This window comes from Xylocopa sonorina, chromosome 1 (assembly GCF_050948175.1).
Source record: "Xylocopa sonorina isolate GNS202 chromosome 1, iyXylSono1_principal, whole genome shotgun sequence".
Classification (NCBI taxonomy): Eukaryota; Metazoa; Arthropoda; class Insecta; order Hymenoptera; family Apidae; genus Xylocopa; species Xylocopa sonorina.
In genome coordinates this window covers 3833259-3851664 of record NC_135193.1, presented here as the reverse complement: position 1 = coordinate 3851664, position 18406 = coordinate 3833259, and the positions used below count along the sequence as shown (strand labels likewise).

Below are 18406 nucleotides of genomic sequence, written 5' to 3'. Positions count from 1 at the left end.
GTTCATGTATAAAGAATAAAGTATTTATCATGAACTTAAGAAGAATGCTGTGTAAACAAGATGCAAGTACTTTAATGAAAACAAATTATAATTAAAAGCATATCGTGTTCTTTCCTAAATTATGAAATAAACTTCCAGAACATATACATAGCGTGAAGCAAAGTTTAGCTTCATATGGTAAGAGTTTTATTCTATTTTACATTTATCATCACAAATACTTTATTTCAAGCTATTAGTTTTATTAATTTCATTTATTAATTGTTCAGGTGAAACTGTAGAACAGTCAGGGGACTTGTCTTTCAGTAAAATAAACGGTGGTTCTCTAAGTGAAAGGAAATATGTATATGTATGTAAATTAAAATCTCTTACGGTCTTGTTACGCTTCAACAGCGATAAAGTAACAATCTTTGCGCACACTTCATTCCAACCAAACTAGCGTATTCTTTAATTTCATCTTCTTCTTCTTGTGTGATAGTTGGGTGAGCCTGTTTTTTATATATCTCATAAGGCATCGCAACTTGCCGATACAAAACCAATACCTTGAGACGAATCCAATTCATTAATGAAAATAAAGATGTTATTCATAAATATGAGATTTGTAGGCACAAATCCGTTTATTACCTTGCGCAAATCAATTATGCCATCTTCGTCGATAGCATCAATATCATCATTCAATCTGCTATACTTTTGTTTATCTAACTTTAATAGACACCGTTCTATATCGAACCACGCATAAGTTTCGGGACAAAGTAATTGCGACGGTCTCATCCTCGCTTTGTAGCGCATTTTAGGGCACGTGTGTATATAGAATCCCATATAGTAGTACTTTAGATCTTTTGCTGTTTTGTTTAACTGCCTTGTTAAGTAAATCTCTCGAAGCGAACTAAATCAAGTATACAATATTAATCATTTATTTATTAGTAACATAGAAAATTGAAATTGAGTTAATACGAAAATTGTGAGTCAACCTGAACGTTCCAAGAGATAGATGGGAATAGGCAGGATCATAAAAAAAGTAAACGCTCGAAATACAAGACGGTAAAATATCTATTACTCCGACTGCAATTAATTCATTATCCAACCAATATTGCTCGTGAAAAGAGCCATATCCACTTGGTGGTCCATCGTCTGGTGTCCATGGCTTAAAATTATAAACTTCTTATTTATATATTTTTCTCACCGAAAGCAATGATATATTCCAAATGAAAAGTAAACGGTATTTAACAAGATATGATAACATCATACATAATTTTCTTAAACGTTTTAACAAATTAATTAATAACGTGTCAAAATGTTATTATTTTATTATATAACAGAGAAAAGGATGTTATAAAGTGCAAGGAAAATCACACTAAATACGAAGTGTACCTGTAAAGAGCTCTTTACAAGAAAATTGAAGAACGACACATCATCAGACTCTTCTTCCGATTCACCATGAATGATCATTTGATATTTTTTAAACAGATTTGCGCTTATTTTACGTGTTTTAATAAACTCGTCCGACATTGTTCTCACCAATTTCATCTAACGAATTTTAATATACAAGTCGTAAGCAATAAACAGGGAATATAAGAATATAAGAAGGTCCACTTTGCTCCAACCAAATAACGATTCTTCATATTTATAATTGTATAAAAAAATATATTTTAGAATAATATTTAGTAATGTTGTGCAACGATTTCAACAATAATTATGTATGATATTACATATTATACAATAATGATATGGAAAGTATTACAATCTTTTTAGCAGATAAAGCAGGAAAAACGTTAGAAATTGTAAAATTACCTGTAAAGGTGATTTCACAAGAAATCTTGTATATTGCTTCTCCGTAACTTTTTCTGCTACAACTCCGTGTACTGTTGTTTGATATATTTTGTATACTTCATAAGATTGTTTTGAGGTTTTAAGGTATCCAGAGTTCATTGGCGAAGTTCTAACTAGTTTCAGCTAATAAAAGTTATAAGTTTTACGTACAACTTTATCCAAATAATAAGTGAAACAATTTACAATGAAATACACTGACTAAATCAAACAATTTAAAAAGTATGAAATAATAAAGACGTACTTGATTCTTACTTAATATTTTTAAATATTAGCTAAATTGGAGAAAAGAGGACCAACTTTTGTAAAAATAATTTACATGCAATAGATAGCAAAATTGTTTATAGAAAAAGTATATACTACCTCCAGTTTGCTAGTTCCATTATATATCTCTTCAAATAACTCTTCTAAACTTTTAGCGTGATTCTCTTGCTTATGCTCTTTGAAAATAGCATCTACTTCTTCTTGTGTTTTTCCCTGCGCTAACAATTTGTTTTGTTTTCGTTGTTTACGCAAAAGCTTTGCTTTCATACAAGGTGTTCGAGTAGCATCCATTTCTACCGACTGCGAAGTACCACTTTGCGGAGTACCACTAAAATCATCATTGCGACTTTTTGCAATTGGTATATTTTCAGACTTATTTTGTTTTATTCCCAAATCACCGTTTCCTTTCTCTCTGTTTGTTGTATTAGGATGTAACCTTGTATTAAGCCTATCATCGATAAATTTTACTTCCATATCAGAAATATTTTCATCAGGCTTTAGACGGTGCTTACTGTGACTGGGAATTTCTCCAATATCTAAACAAAAAAGGGGATTTCACAAATATTCAGATACATAATTCACGTTATAAATATCTTTACCTATGTTATCTCTGTGATGGCTATCTTGTGTATCCATTCTGTCATCTTTGTTTAATTCATTTTTTAAAAACTTTACCATTCTTTTCAAAATCTTTTTCTGTGATTTAGAGATTTGAAACTGCAACGCATTACATCTATAATAAATATTTAAAAACATATAATAATTTTGTATAAGTTTTTTAATAGAATCAGCATTGTAAATAAGATTGAAATATTAATCTCACTTGATGGTATACATTGGACAACACGTTTGATCCATTGTAGATTTATAACAATACGAACCACATCTTCTCCATCCTCTGTCTATTAAAGCTTGATAATCTTGAACAGTCAGAATATGAGTGCCCATGCCTGAAATGAACATTACAGTTAGTACAGGATGAAATATAAAAAAAGGAAAAATCTGGCATGAAAATACCAAATCAAAATATCTTGATATAACTGTCATGAAATCCATACACATAACCTATTAGTAAAGCAATTAAATTTGACATGCACAAGTAATAATAATTAAGGTTTAAATTTATATAACGGTGCGATACTTGCCGTGGCTGAAATTTGTGTCTGGGTTCTTGCAATAACCACATTTGTATCTATCTTGTTCACCATAGTATTCGACAATACTGTACGACGGTTTCGCCATTTTTTTGACGTCTACTTGTTTTATTCTTGCATCGGTGTGATTACTCGGTTACTAAGAAATGTCTTGTAACCTTCAGAATTAATTATCGCTCACGATAAATTCCTATATAAATACAATAATTCCCCCAAAAATATGAGAGTAGGTGCACTGGACTGCCTGTGTAGGTGGAGTACCATGCGTGTATAGAAATATCCCTTTCTCCACCACACTGAAAATGAAACGTATAGGTATCAATAGGTATATATATATTATTTATATCGTATTTGTTTACCGGAACAACGAATTCGCATTCATTGTCCCCGAATTTTTATGTTCACCATGATGAAGGTAAGAGCAGCCGACGTAATTGCATTTGTGGTGGCAATACGCGCAAATGCAAGCGATACAATTAATTAGTAAGAATGAGATCACATTATATTGATAATACTGACGCATTCGCGTAATCGCAACAACGAGAAACAAAACATTAATGATAGCGGTAAGCAGTAGCAAATCAATGTAACAAAATTGTGGTATTGCGATTATAACTTTTGTTTCTCGTTGTGTACTTTGAACACTGTTATTGAAGCAAATACTTTTTTCGATGTTACATGGAATATTTTCAAAGGTCAACTATATCATCATTTCCGTCTGTTACTTTAAAATTCTTTAACGTCTAATTAAAATATCAGTCGTGTAAATCGCAGTTTTATATCAATTATAATAAATTAAGAAATGACTGTAATGTGAAACATAAACTTTGATGCATTAATTTTTTAAATTAACCAGCGGTTCTAATAATTATCATACACGTCTAAAATGGTACAGCGCGTTCACGTTCTGCCATTTTCATGAATGAAGCTACTCGCTGTTTTACAGCAACAGGCGTCCCTTACTACACAGAGTGAAACATCGATCTATTCCTTCGGGATATCTCCTACTCCCGGCTGGTTACAGTTTCCACTTTGCAGGATAGTATCGACAATCTGAAATGCCTGCTCTAGCACAGGCTTATACTACTGCGCTTATGAGTCATATATGACCATCTGTCACGCAATTACTTAACACTTATTATTCTACTAGCTCTTCAAATATCTGATTTCATGTTTTCTACCTGCAAACAACGAGAAACATGTCATATAATTTGATTCTCTGGATATTAAAAGTGGCAAACATTCGTTTCAATTTTTTATCATGCACACTTACTTCTTTGAAATTAAATAGCATAGATTGTTACATTACCTAATCTCGTACTATCGTCGCTGATAAAATTATTTTGGTCCCCGATTTGCAATACACGTACAACGTCCCTGGATACATCCCTCCTCCGAATCATTTCCTCACGACGCGTATACCCTCCCCCTGCCCCTACTGAACCCTTGAAGCACGGGGATTCGTCGTTTCCAGAATCAACGGATGACGTCAATGGGAACCAACCTTCGGGTCGAGTACGTCAAATTATATTATTTCACAGAACTTGCCCCGTAATTACAACAACGGCTGGGTTCTCTCCCGCTTTGGCATACTCTCCGTTGAATATAATCAAGTTTTCGTTAGATTTACGGAAATTAAATTTCTCGTTTGCCTCCTCGGTCGAGAAAGAAAGAGTGGCCATCGTATTAGAGGATAGATCGGTTTTAAGTTCGGGGAAAAAGCATCTCCCTCGGTAATCGCCGAGGGTGTGGCGTTAATTTTTCTCGATACTCGAGCGAAAAATTACCGACGATCGCGTGTTTCTTTCCTCTATGACCTTTAGCATTTTACGAAACTCGCCTTGGAACGAACTGCAACGCAGAAATGTTTTCATACTTGTTTCATGAATGTTAAACAAACGATACATAATTAATAATGGAAATTTCTATGCGATTAAATCATAGAGGGGGCGAAAAAAGAAAAGTTGAAAGCGCTGAAAGTATTTCCTTGTCGTCGTTACCTCCCCCTAGTAAATTGTATCTATTAGGAACGTCCGTTTCTGAGCATCTATTTTACGCTTTCCCGTAATACCCCCGCGAACGTCGTTCACAAGGAACACGACGGGGCGAGTAGCTCTTGTTTTTATGCAACTACTTCAATTCGCGCAAGCGTGCGGCCGATTCTTTGGAAATAGGTCAATTACGGAGGTATACGTAGTGTGCTCCGGGATGCGTCGTATCTCAAGTAAACACTTTGCTAAAGAGCGGTTGCTTCTCAGAATTTGCCGGCTTTCCCTTCGGAGTATTACATCTCATTCTGTGATGCTGCCGCTGCTACTTTCCTCCACCCTTCTGGCCTGTCTCGTGCCGCTTTCCGTCCCCTGAAACGACAACAACACGAATTAAAAGAGACGCACAGGATGACTTTCAATTTTCTTCCCGGGTAACGAGTAATTCCTTCCTGTTCGTCGAACACGTCGCGACAGAATTCGAGGGTGTTAGGGGCATAAGTAGAACTGACGTTGCAAATATTTCAAGAACCTTCATCAACGATAAATATTTTGTTGTTAAGACGCATGGACGCAAAGGTGGCGTCGAAGAAGGGAAAAGAAGAAAATTTCACACACCGCTTGTTCTCTTTTGCCATCACCCCTCTTTCTTTCCTTTCATTGCTTTCCTCCCTTTCGTTCCGGCTGCCTCATATGCGGTGGAAAATATGTGTGGGCGTAGGATGCTTCGTGGGCGTTATACGTTGGCGTAGGCGTTTGGCCTGTTACGGGGGTTGAAGAAAAGTGGCCGGGGACTGAATACGGAAAATGGTGCTACAATTCCAGCTCCTTCCCCCCCCCCCCCCCCTCTAAAAGCTCACAGCTCTGTCGCTTGGTGTTCCAGACAGGTGAAAGAAAATACGGATTTTGCGGCTAGAATCGGAAGAGATGCCATGTGATATCCTTGGAAAAATATTATTCCACCAAAGTTGTCCGAGGAATTGCAAGTGTCGCACTGACTTTGAGTCAATTCGTAACTAATTAAGAGAAATTGCAGAAATCTTTTATTTTTGAAAGAAGATTAAGAGTTATGAAACGTTTGAAATTAAAACATGACACTAATATATATATATATATATATATATATATATATATATATATATATATATATAATTATTATTAACCGAGCAAAAATCTATAGGTTTATAACGTTACTTTCAAAGAATATTAAGCAAGGATTTTGGAAATAACGTAATTCTCCTGGGACACTAAGGAGAACGTTTTAATTAGCCTGCGTTTTCTTCGAACTTATTGTTTAATGGTAGAATAATTACGTTGATGGAAACGAGATTTTAAAATGGAAAGATTCTGAAGGACTCAATTCCTCGGACTTTCCACAGCTCTTTTGATATAAAAGTAAACTACCCTTCTGCACCGATCAAATATTGCTGCGCGAATTAAGCATCCATAGAAATTTGAAAGTGTTCAACATAACAATAGGTCAAAGATGAAATGAAAAATTCAAACCGTTACTGTACCCAATTTTTTACACTGAAAGCAGTATAAGAAACTATGACTGAACTGTCCATTCATAAAAATACTTGAAAGAGCGCCTCTTTAAAGTTTAAATTAAAGTGGTTCTCGGTTTCGTTGAATGGAGTTAAGTCTAATCGAAATGATTCGTGCCACCGTAGAGGATCGTTGCTAAAGGGTGCTCCTCATTTCTATAGGGCAACTTCCTAAAACAATAAGGGACTAAGATGCGACATGAGAGAAGAATTCAAGGATAGCCAGAGGATTCGCTTGGGTCATCGCGTGGGCAGACGTATTTGCGACAGAATAGAGGTGTGCGTGCGTGCGCGCGCGTGTGTGTGTGAGCGTGCGTGCAGAGCGTCCGTATAACCGTGCGCGTGTGCACGTCATATCACCTCGTAGAAGCTCGGTAGGAGTTGCTTTCAGGGTAGGGGTGCTCGTTTCACTAAGGGTGGGGGTGGTTGATCGACCGTACCCTCCGCTGGTTTTCTAGTCGTCCTGCTCGGCCCCAACGTTCATTCTACCTCGATCAGCCGAACTCGATAGTTCCCTGCATCCTTCGAAGAGCCGCTCCCGCGAGAAGAAACCCTGAAGATTGACGAAACGGGAAAGGGAGAGAGAGAGAAAGAGAGACGTGGTACAGAGACATACAAGTCGACGGTCAGAAAGGTGAAGATACCCTCCTTTTCAATCGTTGCGTCTAGCCCTCATGGGTACATACGTCCAGTAGTCCTGCGCTCAAACGGAATCCGAATTGCGACTTGGGTGATCCTTCGATCGATTTAATTGGGTGAACTTCCGTGAGATAAAGACCAGCTAAAATTGTTCACCTATAAATAGAACGGTAAGAATAGAGATTGCTTGGTCACGAAAGTTTCTTATCGGCGATATAATTGGATTTCCTTGAGCTTTCAGTTCTAAAGATAGAGGATTAGTTGGGTCTAAAATTTTTTGTTAGAAATTCCTCTCGTGTACGAGCGTACGGTTTTCGAGTCTTGCCCCATAAAGATAACCGCTGGGTCGTAACTTGTTCGTAATTGGTCTATAACTTTTACAGTGTTCGATTGTAAAGATTCGTAGAAGTTCTTACGAGCGTATTTTGTCGACGTAATGTTGATGCCTCGAACGCGTCTCGATTTGTCAATGAAAACATAGTCAATGAAATGTATTTTTAATTGCGAGTTGCATAGACGCGTATATAAACGCGATAAATGACTATAGTATTTCTAGACGCAACAAGTGTGCGATTTCTGGGTCTACTATATCCGGTTTAGTTTTATTTCCTGGCCAGCTTTAATTGCTCGATGCTATCGCTTGTTTCAAGTCGCGAACTTTTCTTCGTGTTTATCAAGCCTCGATAATCATTGTTACTAAATATATACCATTTTCAGAATTAATCGAAACGAAATGAAAGATACGACGGAAGTTCAATGAAAACAAATCAATAGAATAGTTATAATATAACGCAATATTTACATGTTGCTGTAATTGAATACTAATTACGCGTCTGTGATTAAAGAGTTTCTTTGAACTTTGACATTTCAATCTAATAAAATATTCAACAGACTTTAGGCTTAGTTAATCGTGTATCTAATTAGCGGCAACTTCTGCATATCGACGTAAATTAATTGCGTGTGCATTTGTAATTAAATTATTACCGCCATTTGTTAAGGGCATAAAGTTTCCAGCTTCTGATGTTTCTCTTTTATGGAACATCACTCGCAAACAATAAACTACAATTAATTCTATTAAAGTTAAATTTGCGTAACTATTCCCTTACCTTCAAATTATAAACAGAGTTCTTCGAGAAATGGTTTTATCATCTTCGCAAAGTTAGATCTTGACGAAATTATAAAAACGTTTGCAATCTCTTATGGAACTTCCGACACATGTATGCCCGTTAATTTTTTACATGCAATGGAAATAGATTCCTGACATTTCGCATTATGTGACATTTAAGAGTCTTTCGTAGTGACCTGCTATCTTCATTTGCCTGCACTTGCGAGGAGTGTAAACTTCGATCTGTACACGAAGAGAGCACAGTTTATAAAAACTATACCCTTCTGCATAACTGAAATCATCGATAAAACAAAATTATTATTTTGTCTTTCTCATTAATTTTACAAAATTATTACAATCAAAGCTTAACGACGGCGGAATTTATTTTTTCAGATGATGTGCGATTGGGTGTGGTTACTATCTCTATGTTCTTTCCTGGTGATAGCTCAATCTTTGCCAACGAATCTGGCAGAGGAGACAAAAAAGACTGAACAAACGATGAGACCAAAGCGTAAGACATATCTTCTACTTCTGCAATATAGGAATAATAGTTTGTTCATTAAATAATCGTGATTGGTTCCAGCTAAACGAGCGCAGGAAATTCTGATGTTTGGAAACCAACAAAATCACCAACCGGAAAGTAACCCAAGCGCATCTTTCTCATCTACCGCAGAGAAAAGTAAGTATTTAGCTACTGAATAAAGATTTCTAGTTACGTACGTGAGGTATTCTGATTTATACCGATGACTTTTTCATTTCAGGAACCCTAACTGCGTCGGGACTAGGCAGATTGAAAGCAGCCTTGGTCGAGGAAGAGAAGTCCTCTCATTCTAACACACCCAATAATGCTCTCTACGATCGTGACTCCTTTTCTCCATACGATAAGAATTACGAGTAAGTTTCTGAAACAATCGAAAAACATTTTGTCAAAAAAATTTCGCATCTTTGATGCAAACATGGGATTTTCCGTTTCTGTTACAGCTACGGCAAAGTCTTGGTAAACGAACTAAGCGACGAGATGCCCCAGGTATGGGACGTCCCTTCTCACTCTCGTTACTATTTGAACGAAGATCGTCGCAAGAGATCCGAGAAGTCCACGATCACCGTATCAACTACCATGAAACCGTTGACCACTTCGTACCAGTCTCCAACGTCCACTCAGCAGTCTGTGCAGGCGCAAGTGAAGAGAAGGTAAGTCGTATTCTTATAAAAAAATTGTATTCTCGCAATTATCCAGAAGAAGATAAGAAAAAGTTGAGAAGTGAAATGTAGAAAATTATAAAAATGATTTACCAAGGAAATTAAATCCCGTTCATTGCTTCACCGAATATCTACCCCATAGCGTCTGGTTAAAATTTGCTCGAATTGTTTCGTGTTGTTTTCATTGCTTGACGAGCACCTTTCACGCAGTCGGGCGTGTGTTAACGCGAATTCACCTGTGGCACAAGGGCTGCTTCGGGCAGGGTGAATCGACTCGGGTAAATCCGTCCGTAATTTCTACCCCTGCGAAAGTCTCGCCCTTCCCGTCCTCTTGCACGGGACATCCCTCTTTTTCTTCGACGTTTCTTCTGAATGGGGATGAGAGGGCTGGCGAGGGCGTTGCCCCCAGCAGAAACGGCGGTCGACTTGACGACCAAGCCCGTTCAATACGACTTGGAGAGGCTGTCGTTATCGAAGTTGATCAACGGAGTATGTTGGATGCAATGGTTACTTTAATCACAATAACACGTAAATTGTATCATTTACAGAAGTGAAAAGAAATGGGAAGGAACGTAAAATTTTTGTAAAAAAAAAAACAGTAATTTAATATTATTTTCATATTATTCTAATTTCCTTTCTTTTTTTTTTATAAAGTATAACGTAAAGTGTATATACCACTGATGACATGGAAGAACTCTAGACGTTCCAATTCGAATCGGGAGTCGATAGTTTTCTAACGAATGCTATTGATGGTATTTATAGCATCCCGTGTTCATGTGGAATTCTGCTTTCATTAATTAAATGACGTAGATAATGACGTATCCGCGATACGTCAGAACATCGATCAATTATTTTGAAGTCAGCCGGGTAAAGTTCCTTACGTCAAACTTTTATTTTTACGCGCAATCGTGGCTATACAAGTGTGCGCCGGTTGACCTGTAAATAAATGTCACAGGTTAGTTTGAGCACATATATGCATGATAACTCTGACGTCTAACACGTTTACGAGCAAGTTAATTTCATTTAGCATAGACAAACTTGTTTAGAGATTCCAGGTCAAATTTCTATGTCCATGATTTTACGGTATGCGCTCTGTACTAAATTTCTTCAGCTAGCAGGCATAAAAGGAGATAAAAGATTAGAGTGATTAGAAGCTTTCTATTCCTATACCAAATATTTTGTTGAAGTTACATTTCAGTAGCAGAAACAAATACAAAAAATTTGTTCCTATATTGATTCATATTATTACGAGTTCTAGTATCATATAATATGAGTTAAAACTGTAAAAGTATAACAAGACATCTGGGGAAATGTTATCTCAGAAAAATAGGTCCGCAAAGTTTGTGCATCGGTCGGAAAATTTTCCAATAAAACGTCCGTATTCACGTGGGTGTGTACGTGTTTTCCGAACGCGTGGGCGGATCGTGAACTCGGACACAAGCGCAGAAGCACCTGTATGTACACGGTTTGTGCAGTCATCGGGACGTTCGATACCCGTGACGCAATAGGGTAGCTTTCCAAGAGGTAGGTCCACGAAAAGCTGAATGGAACCAGCCAGCAAAAGTAGGTCAGGCTTGACTATTACTTGACATATCGCCAGCCAATCAGCTGGCGAGAATAGGCACCTAGTTAGCAACGACGCCTCTGCGAGATGTATGATAATTCGCAGAGTTTGTCGGAATTTATGTTCAATCGATGACACGTCCGTGTGATAGGCGCTATTGTTAATTGAAAATTCGGTGAATAAAATGTTCCTGCTTCGTCGTGCGAATCATGAAACCCAAAACCATCATCAGTCAATGTGGAACTTCTCGTCTTCTCCCCTGCCGCAGTTTCCATTCTCCTTTTTCAAGAGATACTGTGAATAGCAAAATGTAGAATTAGTTACTCAAAACAAATTATCTTCGGAGTAAAAATTCTGTTAGTCTTTTACCCGTATCATTCGATGTTCTGTTACCATTTTAAGTAAAATCTGAGAAAGTATCGGAAACACCTAACTTCTTCCTTTCTCCCCTTTATCATACTGTGAATGTACCGATGAGGCAAGTGGAAAAGCTGAATGAAACCACCTGACGAGTCAGACCGTTTTGGCATATGACCAATCAGCTGATGGCATTAACCGGTGCCGTTATATCGATCATCCGCGACAGAGCATGCTCGGTGGACCTGACCTAGGACAACATCCTATCAGTGCATACGCGTGCGATTTCCCTGTTGTATGGTCGCTTTAGGCCGTTCCTTTTGTTCCCTCGAGCTCTTCTTTCAAAATACCTCGCGCGTATTTCAGTACACGATGATATCATGCACGCACGGTTAAATCACGCGCAATAAATCCGTTTTAATCCCAAGCCAGCGGAAAATCAATACCGTTCATAGAAACGGTGGAGGTTGAATAGACAATCGGATTACTCAAGTATCAGACGCGACGAGCTCTTAAAAATCAGTTCTCTCCTCCTCCCTTTTCAAAGAAAAATTTTTATAGTACGTATCGTTTCTTCAACGAAGAGAGTGATCGATTAAAATTACCAGGGCTGGAAATTTCAGTGTTCCCATTTATCAAGAACCGCGATTCAAGAGAGAATTGGATATCGACCCGGAGGACGTTTTAACTCTCCTCTCCCTCTGGGAAAACGAGCGACGTAAACGGTAATAACAATTTAAACACTTTCGACCATCAATTGTACAAATCTTTTAAATTTATGCCCTCTCGAAATATCTTTACAGAAATTGGCACAAGTACATGAACGAAGAATACGAAAACGTAGATGACGAGGACAATCTTCTGGAAGAAGAAGATCCCCGAAACAGTAAGGCTGAGAATATAATTTAAAATTGAGATTAGAGCTGATCTTATTTAAATAATACGTCTAATTTAATTAATTCAATCTTGAATAGTTATCCCATGGATGGATTCTTCCGTGTATCCTCCTCGACATTATAGCTTGGACTCTCTGTCGCCGTCAGACATTGGAATCGTTCGCACCCATCCATCCAATTATTACGAACAATATGAGAACCAGTACGGGCAACAGTACGACGCTTCTCAATACGCTAGCCCTCAGTACGGTCTGGTCTATCCTGAGCAGTCTTACTACAGCGTTCCGGAGAAAAGGTTTATGGTATCCAGGAAGCGGTCGCAGGTAATAGATTCCGACGGCACTAAAAATAAACATCATTATCAGAAGATTGCATAAAAATGTTATCGTAGAGAAAGATACTGATGAAATTTAGTAAAACGAGATTCTGAAATTTCTATGTCGACTTTTATTAATCGCGTTGGTATTCATCGTAATCGTGTCATTTTACAGACGTACGATCCTTACTCCAGTGCAGCTCAATTCCAAGTAAACCCCCAGTCGCGAGGATATCCCTACCAACACCGTTTAGTATACTAAACTGATTCGAATTAGAACGAACGACAAATTAACGCGAGATTGACGAGAACGCACCCGAAGAAAGCGAACGATCATACCTATTTTAGCATGAAAAGGAGGGTAATGAACTGACGTTTTCGGACTCACGTACGCCCAAAGGAAACTGAGCAAAGAAAGAAAAAAGAAAAAATTTCTCTTTATTTGGTTAATTCTGTCTTAGTCATGGATACGACAAATACGTGCTCGAGAGGCGGCCAGAATGACTACCTTTACTTTAAGACAACACGGTGCTCAGAAAGACTATTCACGATCCACGAGAGCCTGCTGAAGAGACAATAGCTCACTTAATTAACGTCTTAATCGTTTGTCTGACACAGTTGGCGCGCGTAACGAGAACAAGATTTGCGTTCACTTCAGTTTTTCCCCTTGCGTCTTTCCGAACGCTTGAGAAAGACCGTGAGAGCACTTCTGGCTTCAGCGTGCTCTTGTACGTCGCAAAAAGGAGAGAGAGCAAAAAAAATACAAAAACGAAAACGAAAGAAAGAATAAAATGGTGAAGTTATACATTTTTAATGCTTTTCTGGCGCGCGACACGGGCAAGAAGAGACACGGAGCCCGGATGAATAGCGCTACGACTGAAATCTTTGAAAACAATCGTAGGAAATTCGAATCGAATCATCCTCAGGCTTGTTGCACGACTTTTCCGACTGATTAAAGGAGAAAAACTAGAGAAAAAAATAGAAGAAAACGAAGAAGTTTTTTCTTTCATGAGCTAGCTCAATGATAGAGGTAGTATACCATCCGCTAGATAAAAGTAGTAGAAATGGCGACAAGATGGAAAAAAAAGCGGTACCGATAATTCTACGATTGGGAGATGACGATTTGACCTGGTAACGTAGAGTGAACAATAGGCGCTTTCTTAGGAAACGCGGAAACTTAGAAAGAAAGACGAGGCTGAAGAGATGTAATTTTATAACTTTACCATTCGTTTCGCGTTTACCACACACGGAAGTATAATATACGATTGTTACATCTATATACATATACGTATGAAGTGTTGACAAGAGATGAACAAAATAATCGAAATTCGATCGATCTTGTTACACGATTCGTACTTCTATATGTATGTATATATATGTCTCCTTTGATTTATTTTATAAAAAGCAAGAGAGAAATGTTATATAGATACACGTATACAGAATCAAAAATAATACCAGAAAAGGTATGTACATTGAGTACTGAAAATATCAGTTTGATTCCAATGATATCGGTGTTACGAGCTATAACATATCTTCTATTGGATTCATACTTTAGATTCGCCGGAGTGCCAACACGATCAATAAACTCCTATCTGCTTTTTTACTTTGAACGTGATCGTCAATTAATTGTTCTTGCTATCTGTACAACGGTTACTATCAATTGAGCAATCATGAGTGATAACACATATCTCAATGATGTTCGCTTCTACGGCTGAACATTAATTTTAAAAGGACAAAAATCTCTCGGCTCGACCGCGGTCCTCGGTGCGTTGAAGAGGTATAAAAAATGAAAATCGTTAATAAACACGGGACCTCGTCGAACGCGATGAAATTTGTTCATATCGGTTCTTCGTAGCAAATGTAAAGTATGAAACTCCATCGTACCGATAATCCATCTTCTTACAATTGCCACAAGATACTAAAAAAAAGAGAAGAGATTGCAGAGAAGATTAAGAAAAAGAAATAAAAGGGAGGAAGAGAAAAATACGTAAATGTATCTATACGAACTACACCAAGTAACATCTAATGTTCTTCTCGATCGAACCAAACACGGCCTTCCATAAAGAGAATGTTCCGAGGAGACTGAGTAATTTTTCCATTTCGTTCGTTGTCGTTTGATCAATATACATATGCTTGAAACGCGTATATAATACCACGATATTTTAACGGTAGATGTGTGAGGGAAAACCTTGCGGACACGACTGACCGATCGATTCGATCTCGTGACGATCGGCACGGGGAAAATCTTTTTGCGACTTGATGCTATATATATATATATATATATATTTTTGACGATCGTTTAGCATGTAATTAGAGTTACTTAGACTAAGTAATATCAAGGAGGAATGATTCAGTATTTATTATTCATTAATATGTAATTAATGTTTATAGGATAAATGAAAAGTATCGATTATCATGTATGATTAAAGAGATATCAATTAATCGGGTTTGCGTTTCATTGATGAGTCGCGACGTTTAGTGATCGAGCAACGTATTCTTTTTCTACAATATTCTGTACTACGCGCGTATTTTCTGTCTGAAACTTATTTCGTGACTGCTACTTTATCAGATTACGAAAACAAAAAATGAAAAGAAAATGAAGAACGAATAAGAGAGAATGGGATTTTGGTCTTATTTTTGGAATACTTATTGAGTTATAGGATACTGTACTCTTATTACGCGCGAATTAATCTTCGAACAGCATATTTTTTCAGAGTAACAATAACGGGTTATTAAATTGTGTCTCTAAAACATCAGAGAATGCGTTCTATCGCTAGTAGTTTTTATGCTGGACTCGGAACCATTTCAAAAGTACTCTCGAAAGAATAAAAATACAAATGGATCTAATATCGATTAAAAGTCCTAGTCAATTGTTGCTGTGCGATACCAAAGTGATAATCATTCCTAAAATTCTTCTTGTATTTAAGCTATTTTTAACGCGTATTCGAATCTAACCACGTGAAGACGAAGAAAATGGTATTTTGACGAGGAATTAATGGACTTTTCGAGATTTTCTAAAGCTTCTTGTTATCGATTTTATGAAAATATATTCTAATATTAACGTTTGAAGAAAAAAGGAGCATATAGATATCTTCGCTTGTGCAAAAATTTATCGAAGGATTTGAAATAGTGATCTGCAAAGAAAAGTGATAAATATGGTAACATACGGTGAAATTGTAGCAGCACGTGTTTATAAAACAGTTGCGAAATTCTAGTAAGGATTTTTCAATGTTGAGCGGTACGCCACTGATTGCTGATCGACTATGCGAATTATTCTAACTGAAAAAAAAGAGAATTGTGTGTCAACTATGTTACTTTAGAATCAATATATACATATATGCATATTATATTGTAAATTACATTATGTAAACGTTCGATTATATCTACGTGTGCAATTTAAAATCAAAAAAGTTGTTTTACTCGGCGTCGTAAATATTTTTCAAACCCATGGTGCTTTTGATCGAGAACGTATTATTATAACGAAACTAAAACACAAAAAAATATAATAAATACCTATATTCTACTTATAAGCATTTATTCTCTGGAACATTATTAATCCTGCCTATCTTTAGTCCTGTTAGTTAATGAATCTGCAGTTTATTAATGTTTTAAATTTTATTTGTATTGGATGAACCTTACCTTTTTTTTTTTTTGAAAATCAAGATACGAGTACGAAATGCTAAGGTACACGAAATCGAACTTATTATGTACATTCAAAATGGTACCAGACTATACACATGTACAGTGACTGCAGCGCCACGTAGGCGCGTGTTCAACGCGCGACACTTCAATTCCATATGCATTAACATTTAAAATTTTTAAAAACTAAACTAAAAATTTTTCTCATAATCAAAGAAAATTTTGAATATTTATAATAATCATACAATTATTAATAAACGCAATAAAATAGGAAAATAAGAAGGTATAAGATAATCGATTTCTGTTGAAATTTAAAAGTTTTCATCTAAATGTTAATTCAGCATCATATATTTTATTTTGTACAAGTTTTTAAAGGTAAAAATCATGGAAAATAATTACAACTCACTTATTGTGTAGTTTCAATTTCTCCTAAATATATTTGTTTATCACTGGACCCAGAACAGACTGAAAATGAAAAAAATACATTATATAGTTACTATGGAACACATTAATAATTAATACCGAATAAGTTTAAGTGTAGTACCGATTGGTTCCTTTGGATGGAAATCAATATCATTGACAGAACCGTTATGACCAGGCAATTTGTACAATATCCTACGACTTGTAGTATCCCAAATATAGTGAAACCTATCCGATGATCCAGCTGACACTTTACTACCATCCAGTGACCATGCGCATCTCAGAAGATTCTGTAATTATTTGAATAAAATTTGAAGGTCTTAATAATGCATGCCGATTTCATTGAAAATTTTGGACAGACAAACCTTTTCAAAGTTGTGCTGATGTCCAGAAAGAATTTTTACGCAACGTTCATAAGGAGCAAATGGCCTTACATCCCAGATTCTTAATGTATTATCCATTGCATTCGATAATATATAAGAACCGTCTGGGCTAAGACTCAAACCAGTTATAGTATCAGAGTGCCCTTTAAGCTTGTATAGAATAGAATTTTTTCTTAAATCCCATACCTTTATATCATTGTCTATTCCGCCACTTATCACTTGCTCTGCTGTATCATTAAATGTTACAGCAGTAACCTAATTTAAAAATAAAAATGAGAACAAATAATATGAAACTAGTCAAACACATCCATTACCTGATAAGTATTATTTAAGGTATAACACTGTCCTCTTTTTCTGGGATCCCAAACACGTATTGTGCTATCGTCGCTACCTGAACAAAGTTGCGTCAGGCCTCTTCTTGCTCCCGACACCGAGTTTACAAAAGAAGTATGACCTTTGAGTTTTTTTATCCTAGTTCCAACAACTATATCCCATAGACCTAATGTCATATCTGTGCTAGCTGTGTACAAATGATTGCCATCGGGACTAAAATGTAGCTCCATAACTGCCCCACTATGTCCACTCATCACAGAAATATTTTCGCATTCCCCATATACATTCCAAATAACTAAAAGCATTTGATATTGTGTTTAAGATATAAAAAGTATGTATAGATATTTTTAAAGTGTTTATAACGCACATATTTGTCTATCGAAGCCTGTTGACGCAAGGTATTGACCCTCTGGATGAAATTCGAGCGAAAATATATCTCCTTGATGTCCCTCCAGTAGCATAATAGGTGCGGATAAAGATGATGTCCTAGGTGGTCCCTATACAACAACAAAATACATTCTTATTATGAAAACAATGATATACAAATTAAGGTAAGCGTGGAGTTAGGTTAACTTACATTTTGTACAACCGCTTTCTCTCTGCTACTGAAGACCACTTCATTTTTTGTTCTTTTCGAAGCAGGGACTAATGCTAGAATGTCATCTCCTTTACGTTTGTCTAAAATTGGCATAGTGTATAATTAAAATCTTTAGATTAATACACGATATTATAAACAAGTTTGACAATTAGAAAACACAAACTTGCTAGATGGCAGTT

General features: G+C 36.6%; 3 protein-coding genes and 1 long non-coding RNA gene across 9 annotated transcripts; 1 reads left to right on the top strand and 3 right to left on the bottom strand.

The window, feature by feature from the left end:
• Positions 1–145: 145 nt before the first annotated feature.
• Ate1 (arginyltransferase 1) lies at positions 146–3472 on the bottom strand. 3 transcript variants are annotated; one of them, XM_076896542.1, is made up of 9 exons: positions 3234–3472; positions 2912–3038; positions 2688–2821; positions 2188–2624; positions 1789–1950; positions 1369–1524; positions 969–1141; positions 622–883; positions 146–539 (listed from the first exon to the last, which is right to left on the bottom strand). In XM_076896542.1, exons 1-9 carry the CDS (start codon positions 3328–3330, stop codon positions 384–386), a joined length of 1704 nt encoding a protein of 567 aa, XP_076752657.1. In that variant the 5' UTR covers positions 3331–3472; the 3' UTR covers positions 146–383. The 3 variants fall into 3 exon arrangements, with proteins under 3 accessions (XP_076752657.1, XP_076752649.1, XP_076752643.1); XM_076896534.1 differs by lacking the exons at positions 1789–1950; positions 3234–3472 and having other exon boundaries at positions 2912–3042; XM_076896528.1 differs by lacking the exons at positions 1369–1524; positions 3234–3472 and having other exon boundaries at positions 147–539; positions 2912–3042.
• Positions 3473–4514: 1042 nt separating this feature from the next.
• Positions 4515–10364, bottom strand: LOC143424522 (uncharacterized). Its single transcript, XR_013101944.1, has 5 exons — positions 9815–10364; positions 9529–9687; positions 9242–9423; positions 8523–8813; positions 4515–5602 (listed from the first exon to the last, which is right to left on the bottom strand). It is a non-coding gene; the product is annotated as an uncharacterized LOC143424522 (long non-coding RNA).
• LOC143424482 (prohormone-2) lies at positions 7244–13285 on the top strand. Of its 2 annotated transcripts, none has more exons than XM_076896561.1 (9): positions 7244–7411; positions 8915–9032; positions 9105–9200; positions 9283–9415; positions 9503–9712; positions 12266–12367; positions 12446–12528; positions 12617–12861; positions 13030–13285. In XM_076896561.1, the coding sequence occupies exons 2-9, from the start codon at positions 8915–8917 to the stop codon at positions 13114–13116; spliced, it is 1074 nt and encodes a 357-aa protein (XP_076752676.1). In that variant the 5' UTR covers positions 7244–7411; the 3' UTR covers positions 13117–13285. The 2 variants fall into 2 exon arrangements, with proteins under 2 accessions (XP_076752676.1, XP_076752668.1); XM_076896553.1 differs by having other exon boundaries at positions 7244–7586.
• On the bottom strand, positions 12738–18398 carry LOC143424497 (U5 small nuclear ribonucleoprotein 40 kDa protein). Of its 3 annotated transcripts, XR_013101943.1 has the most exons (8): positions 18207–18398; positions 17997–18126; positions 17611–17924; positions 17279–17551; positions 17038–17203; positions 16900–16958; positions 16022–16133; positions 12756–12880 (listed from the first exon to the last, which is right to left on the bottom strand). XR_013101943.1 is itself a non-coding variant. In XM_076896571.1 (7 exons), exons 1-6 carry the CDS (start codon positions 18318–18320, stop codon positions 16900–16902), a joined length of 1056 nt encoding a protein of 351 aa, XP_076752686.1. In that variant the 5' UTR covers positions 18321–18398; the 3' UTR covers positions 12738–12880. The 3 variants fall into 3 exon arrangements, 2 of the variants coding, with proteins under 2 accessions (XP_076752686.1, XP_076752693.1); XM_076896571.1 differs by lacking the exon at positions 16022–16133 and having other exon boundaries at positions 12738–12880; XM_076896578.1 differs by lacking the exons at positions 12756–12880; positions 16022–16133 and having other exon boundaries at positions 16812–16958.
• Positions 18399–18406: the final 8 nt, after the last annotated feature.